Below are 18,715 nucleotides of genomic sequence, written 5' to 3' on the forward strand. Positions count from 1 at the left end.
CGCAGTCTGTGGCGTGAAGTCAGAGCGGGTAATTAGTAAACATGGCGTTTCTCTGCTAGCTCATTGGCATGCGAGCCGGACGGAGGGAGCCTCGTTTAAAATGCAGCCTGACGGAGCTTTGCGGGCTGCAAACCATTTGTTAGCTCCTATTGAAGAGGCTTCGGGGCCAGTGGCAATTAAACTGGAATTAGTGTTTGGAATGAGATACAGCAGATTCATACTGAGGAAGGGAGAGGGGACGGGTGGAAGTGTTAAGGGGGGCAGTCTGACTTCTGCAGAGTACCTTTTCTTTTACCACCCCTTGCACTCCATATCCTCCCTCCCTTTTCTGGCAGTGTTTACGGGGCAAAAAAAAAAAAGAAATCTATATATGCAACTGATGCACTAGATAGCATAGCAATTTACTACTAGTGCGGTGTATATAGGAAGCCTTAACTGTTGCAATACCGTAAAGAAGGATTTCCACTTTCTTCCTAGGGTCAACTAAATGAATGCCGAATATGACATCTACATATCAACCTAGGATACAGCAGATCTTGGATGTCCTGTCAAGTTGTGACGCAAGGTGGAAAAACCTGGACAGCACCAATTTATATAGTGACACTTATGTTAGGACTTCATGATCACGGGAGACAGGTGCACTGAATACCATTAGTATTTGGATAATGCAAGGAAAGGCCGCTGTCAACAGAAGCGCTGCCAGAGACCGAGGTCCTAGTCTTCAATACACAGTGTGAACCGAGCCTTCGGAAGAGCCTTTGTTGACAGCTGCTTTAGCCATATTCCAAATCTATAATCCTTATAGGCTTGCATTATAGTTGAGATTATTTAGCAGAAATCCTAAAGAAGAGAGAAATTTCACATTCCAAGTGTAACAAAAACTTTCAGACCACTTTTGATTTTCTGGTAGTATTGGTGCCAATAATACATTTAGTAATATATTTTATTAACACCATGTTGTCTCCTTTCTGTGAAATCCTGTATTCCTTTATTTTTTCCTTTGATTCTCACTGTATATGGGCTTGTGCGTGTAATGCATGGAAAATAAGACTCAGGCATTTCAAAAAAAAACAAACTATAGTTTTTCATATGTTCACACTTCTAGCTATATTATTTGCAGATACCACTGGTTGAAAACACAGTTGACATTGGGATATTTACACGCCATACGGTCCTCTAGTCTGGGGACTTCCAGTTTGGACATGGTTCTTAAAAGCACACTTAACACTTCAACCCAAAAAGTTTTCAATTGGAAAATTTTCAACCCCAAAAATTTGAATGTACCATATGGTGGATATTAACAGGACAGAAGACCATGGCAAACTTTGCGGAAAATGGTTCTTTGAAGTTTCTACTCTACATACCCCAAACACGCAAACCATATGCCACAAGAATTGGTCATGAACACAGTCTGATTATGAAGACTTGGGCACCATATTGCAGACCGTTTTGGTCAAAAAGAACCCCAGAGCTTCATGACGAAAGGTGAGCAAAAGCTTACTGCAGACACTAGCGTCTTATCTTCCATTAAGTTCAATGATATATCTCCAGCCATTGGTCACCTACAACCTACGAAGATAGTATTTATAAAAAGTTCCAAAGCCATTTCAGGGTCCTCCTGCCTTCCTGTAGTGTCTTACGTGCTGGTAGGTTAATACGATCCTGACTTCACCTTGCCCGAAAGATTTACTTGACCAAGACACGGGGATGCCTCAATAAGGTTCTCTGCTTGTACTGTGGAGTGCTTCATATTTTCGCAACCCTTATAAAGAAAGCTTTCCAGCCAGCATGATTGAAGTCTCAGTGTGAGCAATGTAAGCAATTCACCCGGTAAGCCTCCTATAAAGCATGCTGGAAATGGAGAATGCTTACCATGTGAGTCTACCGTACAAAAAGTTAGATCTTACGGGGACGCGTCCTGACCAAGAGGCCATCCTGAATGTGTAGATGCAAACTGCTTAAGAAGTAATACACATGGTTCATCTCATAATACATTAGTATAGGTTTATACATTGACACTATAGGTTCTGATTTACATATGGGTTTTCTCATCTAAAACTAGGAAAAAATGTATCCTTACAAATGATCATTCCAAACGTCAACTATGGAACCAAGTCTAAAAGTATGACCAAGATAGGGGACATTATAAGAAGATAGGTGGGAAATAAAGTAGTCTCCGTAGACCTTAAAATAGGCAATAACACATTCTCAGGCGGCATCCCTGTGCTAGACTGGATTTAATTTATTCCTGAGGCCATCTGGCCAGCGTGAGCACAAAGACCTGTCCCTTGTGAATGAGAGGCCATATTTGTCACACCCCCTTCACCCTGACCTCACTGTCCCTAGTCTTTTCAAACAGGGACAAGCCAAGGTTCATTCTTTTTCCTCTGTCCATTGTCTGCCTCCCCAATGGGTTCCAAAGAGAGGGGCCGCCACGAACAATCGTGATAGGGACGTCCCCATGGACGGCTGAATGAAGCGGTGACAGAGAGACGTTAAACCCTTTGACACCAGAGAGGCTGCCATCCTAATGTAACAAACATTTAACCTTTATGACTTCTGAAGGGTTAAAAAGGGGCAACATTTACTATGGCGTCTACCTAGAAGAGTGTGAAGCGGATCATCTCTAATAGCGCATCACGTTAACCGGTGAAACGGTTTCAAAGGCTAAAAACCGGCAGGGATATTTTTGAAGACCACTGAACTAGTTTGTCATATGTGGTATGAAGTGTAACAAACTGTCCTTAACATAAAAGATGTATATAATTCCACCAGAAAGGCTGCAGAGAAACAGCTGCCATGTGCATGAAGATGAATAAGACGTGCCACCTGGGCTCCAGTCTCATTGTTCTGACTCCAGTTGTGCCACTCTGTCCAATGAGAATGACGTCTCGTCACTCTGCAAGCCAGGAAATCGCCAATGGTTCTCAGATGTGGCTCCAAACAAACAAGGAAACTATTGTCCTTCTCAGTGCAGACATTAGCAGGTTTGTCTTTTTACGCATATCCATTACATTTTGGGCTATATTTGGTTATTTTCACGATGTTCAATGTATATCTATAAATGGTACATGATTAACATTTCGCTAATGCATTTTACATAAAGTTTTGTCATTGTCATACACAAGTTCACAAGAGCACCCATGTGAGATCTCAAATGGGTAAGGATAGGCAAACTGAGCCCCTGCCAAACAGCATTGGTGGTGGATTATCTTCTCTGAATTTCAACATGACCAGTCCTTTGTTTTCAATCTGCCTGATCCATTTCTTCCTACCAACAAAATCTGTTACGAGGGGATCTTCTGCGTTAGATGGATGCCCAACCCACCAAAATTGGTAAGTTCAACTGACAGTATAGAAAATAGCTAGAAATGAGCGAGTAGTATTCGATCGAGTAGATATTCGATTGAATACTAAGGTATTCAAAATATTCATACTCGATCGAATACTACTAGCTAGTCGCAGTAAATATTCAATTCAGAACCAGCGTTAATTGGCCGAATACAGCATATAGCATTCGGCAAATCAACGCTGGTTCTGTAGCAGGCTCGTCCTTGCTAGGAGCAGGCAGCTTGCAGTTACAAGGGAGCTCTTTTTCTCATAGGAATGAATTGACCAGCGTTGATTGGCCAGTGTACAGCATTCGGCCAAATTAACACTGGTTCTGCTGGAGGCTCGTCTGTGAGAAGGCGGAGTCTAAGATCGGACCACAGCAGTCTCCATTGTGGTGCGATTTTAGACTCCGCCTCCTCACAGACGAGCCTCCAGCAGAACCAGTGTTGATTGGCCGAATGCTGTACACTGGTCAATCAATGCTGGTCAATTCATTCCTATGAGAAAAAGTAAGCTCCCTCGTAACAGCAAGCTGCCAGCTCTCCTGACTAGCAAGGACGAGCCTGCAGCAGAACCAGCATTCATTTGCCGCAGGCTCATCTTTGCTAGTCGGAAGAGCTGGCAGCTTGCGGTTACGAGGGAGCTTACTTTTTATCAGCGCAACTGCAAGTGCTGTGCAGTTAAAGCGCACGGACCCCATAGACTATAATGGAATTCTATATTCGATCGAGTAGTCGAATATTGAGGCTCCACTTGAAACTAATATCGAATCTCAAATATTTCACTGTTCGCTCTTCTCTAAAAATAGCTCATTTTAGGGACTAAAAAACTATTGGTTTTGCCCAATGCACACACACAAGTGGTTACATCGAAAACGTTCAGTTATTACTTCTTGCCAAAAAACTTTGGACTAGGTTAGCTTCGACCTTATGTCTTTGTATCTTTGCCCGCTCACATGGCGGAAGAGGAATTTGAGGCAGATTTCTCTCTCCAATTCCTTTCCACTTTCCGCTGCAGATTTTACTCACTGATCCACCTTCAACACATTGGGGATAATCAGAGTGTTTCGCACTCGGGGATTCTAAGTACAATACAATGGGAGATGAATTCAGGATGAAATTTGACATGGATTTTAGATGCTCAATCTGCCTCAAAAATCAGCAACAAATTCCTCCGTGTGAACTTGCCCTTATCTAATGGACTCCTTATAAGAAATATGTGCTATTCAGATAAGCGCGCTGCTCCATCTGGCTATATCTGGGTTGTAAATGAACAATTTTGGTTGCGTGTTTCCAATACAAGGACACATAAGGACGGTTTTGTCTCCCCTCACAATGCATTACATCAAATCCTTTTATTTGGTACTTCTTTGGTTTTCTTGATTTTTTTCTTCCTCTCATCTAGACTATTATAAACCTATGTAGGTTATGCTCAGTTCTCCATACCACCAATGTATTTCCGAGCAGCTCCGACCGAATACAGTTGTAGACAAGGATTATAAATAAGATTTTCCCCCAGAGCTTTAAAAAGGAGGGAAAAAGGGAATATCCCCTTCTGTTCCCTCTCATCTCCCTTGTTTCCTGAAGAAAAATAAGTGTGGGATAAAGACGAGGGGAGGGGGGAGCTTTGTGTCTGCATGCTGATCAGACCCTCTATATACAAAGAAGCAGGGCTTTAGGTCAGAGCACGAGATGACCCCATGACTGGACAAAGCCCATAATCAATCCTAAAGCTCTAAAAGGGAACTATTCGGGAACGCAGTGTGAAAAAGTGTCACTATGGAAAGATCAATAGTTCTGTTATTTTATGTATCGCACTATTCTACGACCAAAAACCCACCATTCTGAATAATCCTGGACACACTGAATGACAAGCGACAAGACAATGGGTAAGAAGACATTCGCCACTCTATAAATTACAGTCGCTCAAGAATCGGCAAAAAATTACACCTGCAAAAAGTTATCGGAGTCCGAAAAATTCTAGGAATACACCAACCTAGGATGAGGTCTACAGGTTGACCAACGCAGAATGGGTTAAATCTAAAATATTACAATGGTAACGTAAAGGGAAAACCGGTTCTCCTTCTATAACCATGTTGCTTTTGTGGACTAGAGGTGAAAGGTCAAATCTGCCAAATTGCTAATCCCTAACCAATGGCATTGTCATGGGAAAATATGTGGGGTTTGTGTGGAGGGGGATATTACGAATGGAGGAGGGCGGGCATCGTAAAAAGCTACAGACAAAGTTATGTATAGGAGAAGATCAATGCAGAAGGGACACTTTAATTTCTGTGAGTGGCAATAATTATGGCGGATCGGGCATTATTCACACCGGAGGCAGAAACTTTAAAGCGTGAATCGTTAATTCAATGTATCCATTTACCATAAATGTGACAATCTTTATTAGCGTTGTATATAGCTCTATTTTCTTCATTAAATTGACAATCAGGGTGATAATGTGTATGGGAGAGATTCAGCACACGATAGAGAGCCGAGAGAGATTTTACAACACGGAAGATCCCATTTTTTCCTAGTAGTGACGGAGGTCGGTGAAAGAAGAACAACAACATGTCTACGGATGGCCCATACACATTACACCAATTGCTCAACACTGTAGTAATCGACCAACAAGCTAATGTATAGGATAGATTCGGGCGACTTTCATATGCCATATATTGGGGGTAAAAAAAAAAAAATAAAAAGATGATGGGACATGGCGAATTTCACGATTCCCAATTCTTCTGATCAGCTCTCCTACAAGAGTGAGAAGACACAGCCAGAAGGTATTTGGTGTCCCTTTCCTAGCACATGTACAATTGACTGGATGTATTCAATGTATATGAGGAATATCTTGTAAAGCTGACAGTAATAGGGTATGGCCAACTCAACGCAGATCCACCGAACATAAGAATATAAGATGCCTACAAGTTAGACTTTTAAGAGTATTCCAGCATTGGGTTGTGCTCCATATCCTCTTCTCAAACCAGTGACATCTCACCCATCGGACCCATGATCATGCTGAAGCTCTGCCCCATTGAAATAAATGCAGTATCAAACACAGCCACTATAAAATGTATGGCGCCATGTTGGGTAAGTAGTACAGAGGCCAAGGTAATCAATATCAGTCCCAACCAACCCCTTACAAAACCCATTTCCAAACACCCGAAGTGCGCCTTTTCCAGTTGATACAAGGGATTACATAGATAGTCCTCTGACCAGTTATCATGCAAATGTCGTTTACCAAGTAGTTCCATAAAAGTGAAAGCTGGATGCTCCACAGATAATCCTGAAGATCATTTCTGACTCTTCTGAGGAACTGCCCAAAATTGGACAATCCCCAATGCTACAATAAAAGTCTTGCCAACTTTTTGGCTAGGTCAAGGGTATTCAAAAAACCTATGAAATTAAGAAAAATATCATCAATAACTTTCAATATAAAGAAATGTCCTATTTGACGTACTCTAGTCTTGCTAGGAAGGAACCGCACTTCTACCTACTCATGGGGCAGATCAAGCGCCATTAGCCCTTGCTTTGTAGTATGGCTCCAGTCTAGGAATGGGGTAGGGGTGGATTTGGCTTAATGCACACCAAGATACTTTCATACTGTGGTATACACAGGTGCGTTGTAAATAAAGTCGCACTATCACAGATGGAGACTTTTGCAAGGCTCATTTAGAGTGGTCTTGTCCTGGTGACCGGTTCTAGCCTATTTTTGGACGTTGATGTGATACTGTATAGAAACCTGGTGGCTCCTGATGAAACCACAAGCTGCAAAAGTCAGACTGGTACATGATCAAGGTCATGGGTAGGAGCTGCACAGATGAAGGCAGGATTCAGGAGCAGACGGTTTAACCATTACTAGGAAAAGAACACGTGGAAATTAGAGAAGTGCAAAAAACTGGACAAAAACTAAAAAAATAGAAAGCAGGTTTGGTGGGCCATATCTTATATCTCTGTAAGTACAGATGTCCCTACTTATGGGGAAATCAATGAAGCCAATACATCACCTTTTTATGGGATGCAGCAGAATAGAGTCGAGGTCTTCAGCAGTATCTCGCCATAACCTTATACTACATGGAGTCAGAATCTACCAAGAGTTTATGTAATAGAGAGAATTAACGGACGCTTACATTATTCTAACCCAGAGAAATCTATGCAAATGATGGGGTTTATAGCAGATATAGATCAGCCCTGATCGATATTCTGAAAGTCAGGCCAATGAAAGCAACGGCTGCTGGGAGTCTATTAGTTACGGGACATTTGGTGCTTCCTTGGACCTTTACTCAAATGAGCCTGAAGGTGATTTTTTAAGTCCCTCCATTCATCCTGATCCTGTACAATGGTCACGTGTCTATGTTCTAAGGTCAATGGGGAGATTTATAAAGCTAAAGGTGCTGGAATTGTGGCTCAGTCTGTGTAAAAAAAATCTGGTGTACATTCTGAGCACTAAATGGACTATGGGTTTTAGACACTTGTTGTAAAAAGAGTTTACAAAGAAGGTGTGGACGCAAACAAGACTTGGGCTCTGGTTCGAAATGCACCAAAAATTTGGTGCCAAGTATTGATCCAAGGCAAGTCAACCAAGAGGCTTCATTTGGAACAGAAAAGTACCTAAAATACTTAGAATAATGGGTATCATATGGCCCAACTGGTGCAAGGACTCTGAGATTCATGGAGAAGTTTGGTCCATCCTGCAGAACCAAGTACAGACCTTCTATAGATGTAGGCTTGCTCTAATCCAGACTCCTCATCTAATCTGAAACTAGATGATAAAGAGATCAATGCTCTGTGTGGGCCATACCATCACTTCTTCCAAAGGGTGGTCACCTGATTTAAATGGGATGTCGGCGATGGGGCCTGTGAGCAGAATAATGGACAAGCCAATGCTGGAAACTGAGGATACGGGAGAGGACAGGTTGACCATCTGCAGTCCTAGGGACCATAGCCAAGTAAGAATCCAATATATGTTTAATTTAAAACTTATATACAGTAGTTTTGGCTTTGGAAATAAAAATAAAAAGTAATATAAGAATGTGAAACCAGTACAAAAGTCATTCTTTTCTATAATAAAATATTCAATGGCAAAGGCACCGTACTTTTCCTGAAATCCAGTCCCTCATCAATGTTTGACTGCTCTTACTATTCTCACATACATCATTTCACTGGGAGATGGAGTGTTATGATTCTCTAATCCATTCTACCACTTCACATTTGGCACAGCATGCGGCACGTTTCAGGCTGTTATCTCTACTGCCACCTAGTGCCTGTCAAACACAACGCCTGTGCAGATGAATGCCGAGCGGTCAGCCAATTGCTATCATGTTATTTATGTAAGAACATGTGCCAGGCACGCTCTCTCTCGCTCTCAGGCGCATTACAGTTGGGATTTTTTTTTTTCACCGCAGAATTCAAATAATGTGAAGTAGGCAGAATAAACTTGTACAGTCCGAGACGGACAGGCATGAGCGAGATCACTACTGGAGATTAACTGTACCCCAACTAATGTGAAGAAGACACAGTAGAAGGTGCCAACTTCTACGTCATGACTGATGCAATAATGATAGCGCATGAATAATCGTTTATTACTAAAGCAATAAAACTTGCACCATTACTTTGTCGTGAGGCAAAGGCTGAGCGACTACTGAGCGGTAGTCAGAGGTCCAATGCCACCCTGCCTGGCAAACCCAGCAGGTCAGTAACCAATCGATAGGTGTACAATCATAGAATCCCTCACCGGGTCCCTATTCCCCCATCTTAATGGAGTACCAGAACAAAATGTGGCACAATGCCACTCTATTCCTTCTCTACGATACTGTGAGAATAGGGCATAACCTTAAAACATGTGCTAATTCCTTTAAAGGCTGTTCTTTGTTAACGGGATCCTAAAAGCAAGATTTATCTCCGTAAAACTAATTCACCCACCATGCGAGTCCTAAAAAGATCTTTCCAAAGTTATATCCATTAGTCAACTGTGGCACCCTATACCTTATGAGACGTATTTTGATAAACTCATTTGCTGTATATAAATGAAGGGTTATATGTCCAGTGGACATTTCCAGCGTCTTGGTCAACCTTTTGATTGACGTGAAAGATGCCTACAAGGTCATCCATAGGTTGCAGGAAATCTGGCGCTTGCGCAATAGAGTAGGACATCGGCGTAGGCGCGGAGTGCTTAACCAAATAGTGTAAGTATGTAATTTTGTGCATGCAACAGCCCTGATGGCCTTGAATTGGGCTGGCACAAGTGTTGGCGCAGTGATCTATTTCGATCTGCACAAACACTGACGTAGAGTTGGAAACCATTGCATCTGCAGATGGGGTATTCCGCCTATTTCTGAATGGGGCTGGTCAGGCACGCATAGTCTCTATGGCACTGCCAGTCATGGCAGAAGACAGCGTTCAACTTCCTCCAGTAGAAACTGAATATTACTGAAAGCACATTTACGGTTAGAACTTTAGAAAGACCTTTTCACATCACAAATGGAAGGGGTTTTTTTTCGTAAAGACAGGACGAGACCTGTAAACCTTTTCCAAGGGAAATCTATAGTAACTATACAGTTAAGTCCTGTTAAAGTACGCTGAACAAATAAAAGCTGTAAATATCTAAAGAGTCGACTAACCATTGTGCGTCCTCCGGTGAGCGTCATATGCGTCTTCCTTAGAGAATTGTGCTCCGCACTGCTCACATACAAAGGCTTTGGCTCCAGCTGTCGAGGAAAGAAAAAAAACATTATATAGAAAAACCATTTTCTCTTACAATCACACTTTTTATTAAATTCCTTTCCCCTTGCGTTATTTACTATATAGTAACAATGCAATACGTTAAGAACATGGATCAAGTGGGGTAACCTCACATAATGCATATTTATATATGTATTCCTAGGACACCGCCGAGTGCGCCACCAGGAGTCCTCAGCACTCCCGGGCATCTGTCATATATAAATCATTGCCTACTCTTTACCTCGAAAGGGCACAGCTGTCAATTGTCTTAAACTTGACAGTCTTATCCATAGACACAGGGGTTCACAGATAAAGTACAAAGATTATGGGTGCACCTGCAGAGGAATCCCAAATATAACCCATTAACTAAGGCGGAGACCCATAGTCGCTCATTACAGGGGGCGCTCCATGGCTACACATTAGTATACTAGAATCTATAGGACTACAGAGAGTGTATTAGGGATGGCTAGTTTGTCAGGAAAAGGGCTCTCAACTCTAAATATGGGTATACTTTAGGTACATGTAAAGGGTTAACAATGTGGGCAGCATGTTATAGAGCAGGAGGAGACTAGCAGTTTTGTGGGAACCACCCACTTGACAATTAGGAATAGGAAACTAACTCGTTAACGTTCTACTGAATCTTCATACGAAACTATGTCTCAGTTTGCTCAGCTCCTCCTGCTCTATAACATGCTACAGGTGCAGCAGCTTTTTCAACTTAAAGGGGTTGTCCCATCACAAGGATCCTATCTATACTGCTTGCTAATGTGGATGTAAGACTTTTCCTAAATACATTGCTTCAGCAAAACTGCTTTGTTTGTCCACTATCTTACTTTATTCAATTCATTGTTGACACAGCCCTGACTTATCTGCTCATGAGTCAAGTGATGTGTCTGCTGCTCTCAGGGGGGAGGGAGGAGGGGCTAAGTGCAGGGAGTGAGCATGTGTCTGTAGCTATTTCTGTGTCTACACCACGTGACCTTCCTGCTCTCAGATAGGGGAGAGGAGCTGCTTTCATTTCCCATAGGATCATGTGGTGGGCGGAGCTACGCACTATTTTGGGGGCGGAGCTAAATGGCAGGTTGCATATGAAACCCTGCCCACCAAATGACGCAAGAAACCAGGAAGAAAGAAGATTTTACAGTAGTGAAGACTGGTGAGTATGCGACGTGGGAATACCCCTTTAACATGTTCCCTTTAATAAGGAATTATAGACCGCTTTGTCACACCTTCTAATTGAGACCTATGGTTGGTGAAGGCTACCATGTATAAGGTTAAATTGCTCCTCAGAAGATGCCTTGGTGGGTCCTAGCACTGACACTATATTGGTCCCTTAGGAGCAATAGAAGGCTATGGGACCACTTTCTACTAGGCTCTGTTCCTAAGGGGTTAACTAAAATGACCTAAGAGTCCTTGATACAAAATGGGCAATGGAAGTTGACAATCCAGATGATAAGTACACAAGCACATCTTGTTGATGGATGATTGGATGGCAAGTCAAAAGTAGTTTCCACCGGGGAAGGGGGGAGTCCAATGAACCATAGCCCCATATTGGCCATGCTCCTACAGCAATGGTGTCCGTTACACCTTGGTCTGGTGAAAAGAGAGGTACACTCTCGAACTGCATCAAGTACAATGCAAGTTCACTAAGAAATGGGCTTCTTCTCCATACTTCCAACATGACTGCTGTGCCAGCATACAGTTTCTCTGTCCAAGTAGACTGTGCCTTAAACCTTTTAGGACGCGATCATAAAAACAGAAAAAAAAAAAATCTATTTGGACATATCATGCATGCGTCTTACATGCCCCCTCCCAAAAAAAATAAAAATAAAATAAACAGCCATCATCCTAATAATAGTCATAAAAATTCCAGAGGATCTCAAAAATAAACATGCTGGCAATTTGCTAACAAGATGTGCATGTTCGGTCTGACTAGGAAGAACATTGTGTTCCAAAACAGTCTTCCGAAAAAAAAAAAAAAAAAAAAAAAAAAAAAATACATACACACCAGCCAGTGAAGAGAGAACAATGAGTACAGACAGAGCTTGCTTTATGGCAGGCTCTTTGTACAGTCTTATTTACAGTACTCCTTATCAGTACAGGAACAGCCCCTGCCTGCCAAATTCAAATAGCAAGTACGGAGTGTTCCCTGAGCCGCACTTTTTTTTTTTATATCATTGTCAACAAAACAAGGAGGGGGAAGAGCTACTAGAGCAGAGAAGGAGTGAATACAGGAAGAGCTTCAAGGTTATTTTTTTATTTCATTTCATAATTAAAAGTAGCAAGCCAGGACAACATGTGCGCAATTTCGGATGGGTCACATTTATAATTTACGGCAGCTACGTAATTGCATTATGCTACTTGTTTACAAACCTAGAACATCGGTATCATTCGCATGACAAATAAGGACTGATTGGCACGTACCTACCAGATCTTAGCTTGCCCCTCAACCTTAGGTTTGGGGACAGGAACAAAGACCCAGCTCAATAATGCCCGTCTTACCTAATCAAAGTTTCTCATTTTTATAACTCCCATTCTTAAAGGCAGATCTTTCACCACCTCCACATGTCTGAATAGGCGCTGCCCCACCCATTCCTGCACACTTGGAATTTTTTCCATGGTCCCCACCGTTCTTGAGCAACCAAGGTTTCTAGTTTAATACTCAATATGCAGGTGGTCTATCAGGTGGGCTGTAGACAGATGACCAACGTCAACCTCACAGATAGTTAAATTAGCATATTGGGTGATGGAATTAACAAAGGTGAGAATAGAGAAAAAAAAAAAAAAAAGTGGAGTAGCACTTATTGGGGGTGCATGATTGCTGATTGGGTAGAGTAGCCATTTCGGGTGGGACCAGTTAACCAGCTAATGTATATTACTGGTTGGCCCATGCAATCCTGTTGTTCTTAGGGAAGAAAGTGCGGCCAGAGGTGTCCGACTTCAGCTTTCAAGCCGCTCTCCATCCAGAACAATCACACATGACCGAGTAGGAATACTTAATACCTAGGTTTGAGACCATTGAGACACAAATTGGTCCCAAGTGGGCCCTTTTTATATAGGATTCCAGGTATCATATACACTTTAGAAGAAAAAAATAAAAATAAAAAAAATAAATAAATACATGGCTTCAGAAAGGTTTTTTCCAGGAGTCATGGTGCAACACCCGGGACCCTCACAGATCAGCTGGCTTAAGTGGCAGTGATGATCACCACTTCGCTAACCAGTGATATCTTCATTGGTCCCATTGAAGTAAATTGGGCTGAGCTGCGATACAAAGTACGGCTACTATGCAATGTATGGGGCTCTGCATTGCAAGCAGTAAAGAGGCCGCTTCACTCTTCGGGATAGCTGACTGGTTGGGGTGCCAGATGTTGGATCGCTCCCAATCTGATATTGGTCACCTATCCTAAGGACCTAATATCTTCATCTCAGAATACCTAGCTATTCTTTGTGGGAAAAACTCCATGACCCACTTTGTATGCTAAACCGTATTGGGCAACACTATGCAAATGGGGCACCTTACCACTTGGAGCCTGTGGTATATTCCATTCATTCATTTCTACTTAAGATTCCGGGGTTTAGAAGTTCCTCCGCATTTCCCCCATAGCTGAAGTCTGTATGTATATTAAGTAAAGAATATGGGGAGAGGAGAAGAAAACTATATACGGTATATAATTTTTAGCCCACTTTGTTTTTTCTTCTACCTTCCAAGGCCCAGGTCTTTTTCCCTCTACTTGCAAATTTTATATTTCCGCTGCTTATCGACCTCCATATACCAGATTTCCAGCCTATTCCCTCTTGATCTAGAATTTATACGTTCCAGAGTTTTCAGCCTTCATTATAACAAAGCAACGTTCTAGGTGCATCGAATACTTGCGCAATAGTCCATGAAGATGTGAAGACGGCACAATATGCAATATTGACATTGCACAATCCATACTACAGATATGGGAGCGCCATCTTTATTACTCAGGAATGTTGTGATTTTATAATGAATGGGCTCACTTCAACTTTTTGGAAGCCTGTTGGCTTTAACACAGTCACATCACAAAATCCAGTCAGGGCTTGCCTTCACCAAAGTAAACATTAAAAAGAAAGGAAATGTCTGTCATCCCTGATGGATTTAACACCGCCAACCTGCGAGCATTTAGGGGCATGTTTACTCAAAAGGCAATACTCAACTTTTCACAGTTTAAGATGTCACTTTATGGACAAACTCCTTAAAATCGTCTTGTGATAACTAAAAACTGGTATCGCTAGTAACTAAGACAATGGAAGGATTCCACATAGGCAGGTGTCTTGTGAAAAGCACATTTGTAAACTAAGCTCAGTAAAAGGCGATGTCTACTTAGGATAATGCTGTATTAGATGTGTTGACAAGCAGTGAGTGGTGAAAGCACATGGACCCCATAGACTATAATGGGGTCTATGTGCTTTTCGCACAGCGTCTGCACGAGTAGTGCGGACAGGAAAGTAAAACATTAACTACTTTTCTGTTCCGTGTGGACAGCGCGTGGAAAGCACACGGACCCCATTATGGGGTCCATGTGCTTTCATAAAGCTCACTGCTTGCCAATGCGTTCTGTATTCCGTTCGGGGGATCCCCAAGCCGAAAAGCAGATGTGAACCAGCTCTTATGTCTTATTCACACTCCTGATTTTTAGACTTCAGCATCTGACTACATACAGGTTTGATGGTAGTCTGTAACCATGGAAACACACAGACCAGCATAAGAGCTGTAGACACAAAACAGTATGAGCTTACCAAAAATTGGGGAACTTTACAATGGATGAAGGTCAATGGCTGCCATACAGTTGTGTTAATAAAACAAAAGTTAATCTCAATAGTAACTGGGGTTGAGCCAATCTTGAGATTTCAGGATCGATTTCCAATCATTTTCCAGCCAATCCCGATCGTGAGATTTGCTTGATCGCCGATCGGAATCCTGTATTTCCCAATACCGATCCCTCAACCCTAATTGTATATTATATATACACAGTAGGGTTGAGCCGATCTTGAGATTTCAAAATCCGATTTTCGATCATTTTCCAGCTGATCGCGATCATGAACTTTGCTCAATCGCCGATCGGGATCCGATCTTTCCCGATCCCATTCGCTCAACCCTAATAGTAACATATGATCTTTTGGGGTCAGAGTTCACTGACTGGTCATCACATTTAACCAGGATTAATTTACTAGTTCTTAAAGGGGCTGCTTTAATCCAGAAACAGGGTCACATCTGTCCATGGGTTATGTCTGGTATTGAAGGATGATCTGCCATACAACAATACATGGGCAGATGTATTACTGCGTATGGAAGAGAGCAACCTCATTTTACCAATTCTGGACAACCCCTTTAAGGGAAAAAATAAAAATCCAATGAAAAGTTGCATATTTCCAAAGGTATACCATTTCCCAAATAGAATTTTTATATCCAGATTATAGATGAGCAGATCTGGCAGTGAATCAGTTAAGCACGCTGGCTGCATTTAGCACATTGCAGGCTGACTGTAGAGTCCTGCCAAGTATTGGCTATTTAAGAGTGCGCTTGCCATGCACTGTGTCACTGAAACTCTAAATATATTAACAGGTAGATTTATTGCTGGGAGAGGAGCCAGTGACCTGGTACAAACTGTCCCCAAACTGCCAACCACTCACACACAGGGAGGTTCCGGAAGAAACACCGGGGCACAAGAGGGTTTTTATATATCATCTAGAGTGACATCAGTCATTGGCAAACCTATTGTTGCGTGACATCAGCAAACATCCTGAAATTCTTCCTCGGCTGTCCCATTAAAGCGTGCAAATAGATAGGTTACCTGTATACAGCAACAGGCCATTAACTATTACTTTACGGTTCTTAATCTGGATCAACAATGAAAGATAACAGCTTGTAGGTCGCCATCGAGATTCCTAAAACAAAGCCATACCCATTTACTAGATACGTAAGGGAGGATATTGCGGTAGTTTGATCATGTGTAATATGGTAAGAGGTAGCAACACTAGATAAAAGATGTATCACCAGCCAGTCCAGTATATTGTACTGCAATGGTGATCCAGAGAAAATCCACAAAAGTAGATCCCAATTATTATCATTTAATGGGAAAAATTCCTTCCAGACTCCAAATTTGGTAATCGTAAGAAATTGTTAGCTGAAGGACCCGGCACCAAGAATTTAATAACGAATAGTCTAACAAATCTGTGCGATCGATGGATACATATTGAACCTATAGGGTCATCTTAGATGCATAGATTAGTACAACCCTGCCAGCGAGTGTCCACACCACACCAATGAAATACCACCCTAAGGGTTAGCGTGGGCTAACGTCAGACTATATAGGCATACATGTCCAACTAGTAACACCCACTTGTCAATTTATTCATAACCATTTTTGCACAGGTCGTAAAATTGACATGCCAGAATCGGTGCCAGGTCCTCTTTAAAAGAAGTTTCCGTGAAGTGGCCAGAGGACTTGTAAATATGACTAACATGTGTAAGTACATATACCGAGCTAACAGAACAGCAATCTGACTCCTTCAATGGCTTTTGTTGGATTCCAAGATAACATATCACGCGGCAGAAAGTTATCAACGTCGGGTTCAAAGGAATTCTCCAAGCAAATGGTACAGATGAATGATTCATAGAACAGGACCTCAAAATCAGATCAATGGGGTTCTGAAACTGGAGTCCACCACTGATCAGCTGCTCTCACTAGCCACTATACAGAGAACAGAGCTGGAAGCAGATAGCCGTGTTCTGTATAATGGCCGCATCAAGTTACAACTCCTATACAAGTGAATGGAGACCAGTCGCTAAACTGAGAAGAGCCATCTGCTTCCAGCTCAAGTGTGCTGTACAGTAGCTGTGATCGGCATGGTCCACTGATATTGATGATCTATTCTAGGGAGAGTTCATTGATATCATTTGCTTGGAAATCCCCTTTAAGCTAAGGGTCCATGTTGCAGAACGTATTGCGTTTTTCTTTTCTCCCTTATTAAATCTATAGAGTAAACTCACGCATTTCTACAGGTAAAATTGACATGCCACGTTTTTTTAAAAAAGTGCATGAGTTTTTGACTTTTTCTGCAATGTGTAGATTGAGATGTATGCTTTGCAGCAATAGCCTAATATAGATTGTATATAATATACCTACAGTCATTGTGACAGTAATTCTGTATGTAACATATACACAAAGTCAATCTGCGGCATCACAAGCAGTAACCACTGTATATATTAACCCCAATGTTCTTTCATATCTAAAGTATCTTTTGAAGAAAAACCTTAGAAGCGGAGCAGAATCAATAGTCTCCTAGTCTAGACCTAGTACAGGCATCCATGATTACTAAATCACACCTATATTCCAATCCACGAGCTTTAATAAATATGTCTCTCTTGCACGACTGTCTACAACAGAAGCTGTCAAACACACGCACATAGAGAAATCCATAATGGCCCCCGGCTTCTTTCCAATCTATTTTCTGCTCAGCTGGCTTTAAATGAAGTTATTATGACTCATTAAAAGAGCCGCGAGCCGGTGGAAGTCGGCCAATTACAATTTTAAATTTATCTTGTTCTTTGGGGTTTCAGACAGAGCTCGCCTGCCCCTCCCTAAACAGTCGCTTGCCCACCCCAACTCTAAAAACGTGACCATGTGGAGCATCCACTTTGGGAGTGCGTGTGTTTTAACCCTTCAGAGGACGAGGAGGAGCAATGATCTCATTTGGTAGCTTGAAGGGTGTGAAGACAAATTCATTAATAGCGGGCAATAAAACGCGAGGCTGTATTAATACGATAGCAGAACGCGCTAGCGCATTTCTGCCTGGCGAGAAACGGTGGCCCTAATGCGGGGGACTTGCGCAAGGAATCTTATAGTTTTACTATATCGAGAACTCTGTATAGGTAGGTGGCATTTAGCCACTCGGCAAATAAAAGCCGCATATTGTTAATATTCCAGAAGATTACTACCGCATGAGGTTATCGGAGATGATGAGCTGGGTTCAGATTTATCACCAGTAGATTTATTATTTGTCGTTATTTCACGGTAGCTAAAAATGGAATAATTTTGTCCCAAAGTCTCAAAAGTATTTTATTGATGCAACATTATTTTATGTGACACTCCAAATAAAGTGGACAGTTTGACGCTAGGTTCACACAAGGATCAGAACAACGGACAGGCAGACCATTAAAGCAGTAAGTACAGTGGCCAATGGGTCCGTCAGTTGTCCATTTTTTTAAGTCTACGTTACTGTATTAAGAAGTTGTGCGTGCCGAACTTTTTCGTCAGATTTTAGGAAGACCATGACGAAGACTCAGACGCAGACGTCACATCCAACAAACAGTGTTTGGAAGCAAAATGGTCTCTTCCAATCACAACACAGCCGACGTTGACTGCTATGGGCAACTAAGACAACATTGCTTTTAGACAGTAAATCCTGCCCCGAAGAAACTCCACTTTGCTCCATTTTGTAAGTGGCTGTATTGCAGCCCATGAGCCAACATGTAGCACAAGATACTAAGGGCTAGTTCACATGGAGTTTTTTTGGCAGCGAATTTTGGACACAGAATCCACGTCAAAATCCGCTGCCAAAAAACGGCTTCCATTGACTTCAGAAGCTACATGCCCGATTTTGCCGTGGGTACCGCAACTGAATCAGCTGCGGTG

General features: G+C 42.0%; 1 protein-coding gene across 4 annotated transcripts in view; it reads right to left on the reverse strand.

The window, feature by feature from the left end:
- Positions 1 to 18,715, reverse strand: part of ZBTB16 (zinc finger and BTB domain containing 16) — a 138,097-nt gene that overhangs the window by 14,086 nt on the left and 105,296 nt on the right. For all 4 annotated transcript variants that reach the window (XM_075279709.1, XM_075279708.1, XM_075279710.1 and 1 more), the window contains one exon: positions 9,953 to 10,039. In XM_075279709.1, the coding sequence (XP_075135810.1) occupies positions 9,953 to 10,039 (87 nt within the window). The remainder of the gene's footprint in view (positions 1 to 9,952; positions 10,040 to 18,715) is intronic.

The sequence above is a fragment of the Leptodactylus fuscus genome, chromosome 6 (genome assembly GCF_031893055.1).
Source record: "Leptodactylus fuscus isolate aLepFus1 chromosome 6, aLepFus1.hap2, whole genome shotgun sequence".
NCBI lineage: Eukaryota > Metazoa > Chordata > Amphibia > Anura > Leptodactylidae > Leptodactylus > Leptodactylus fuscus.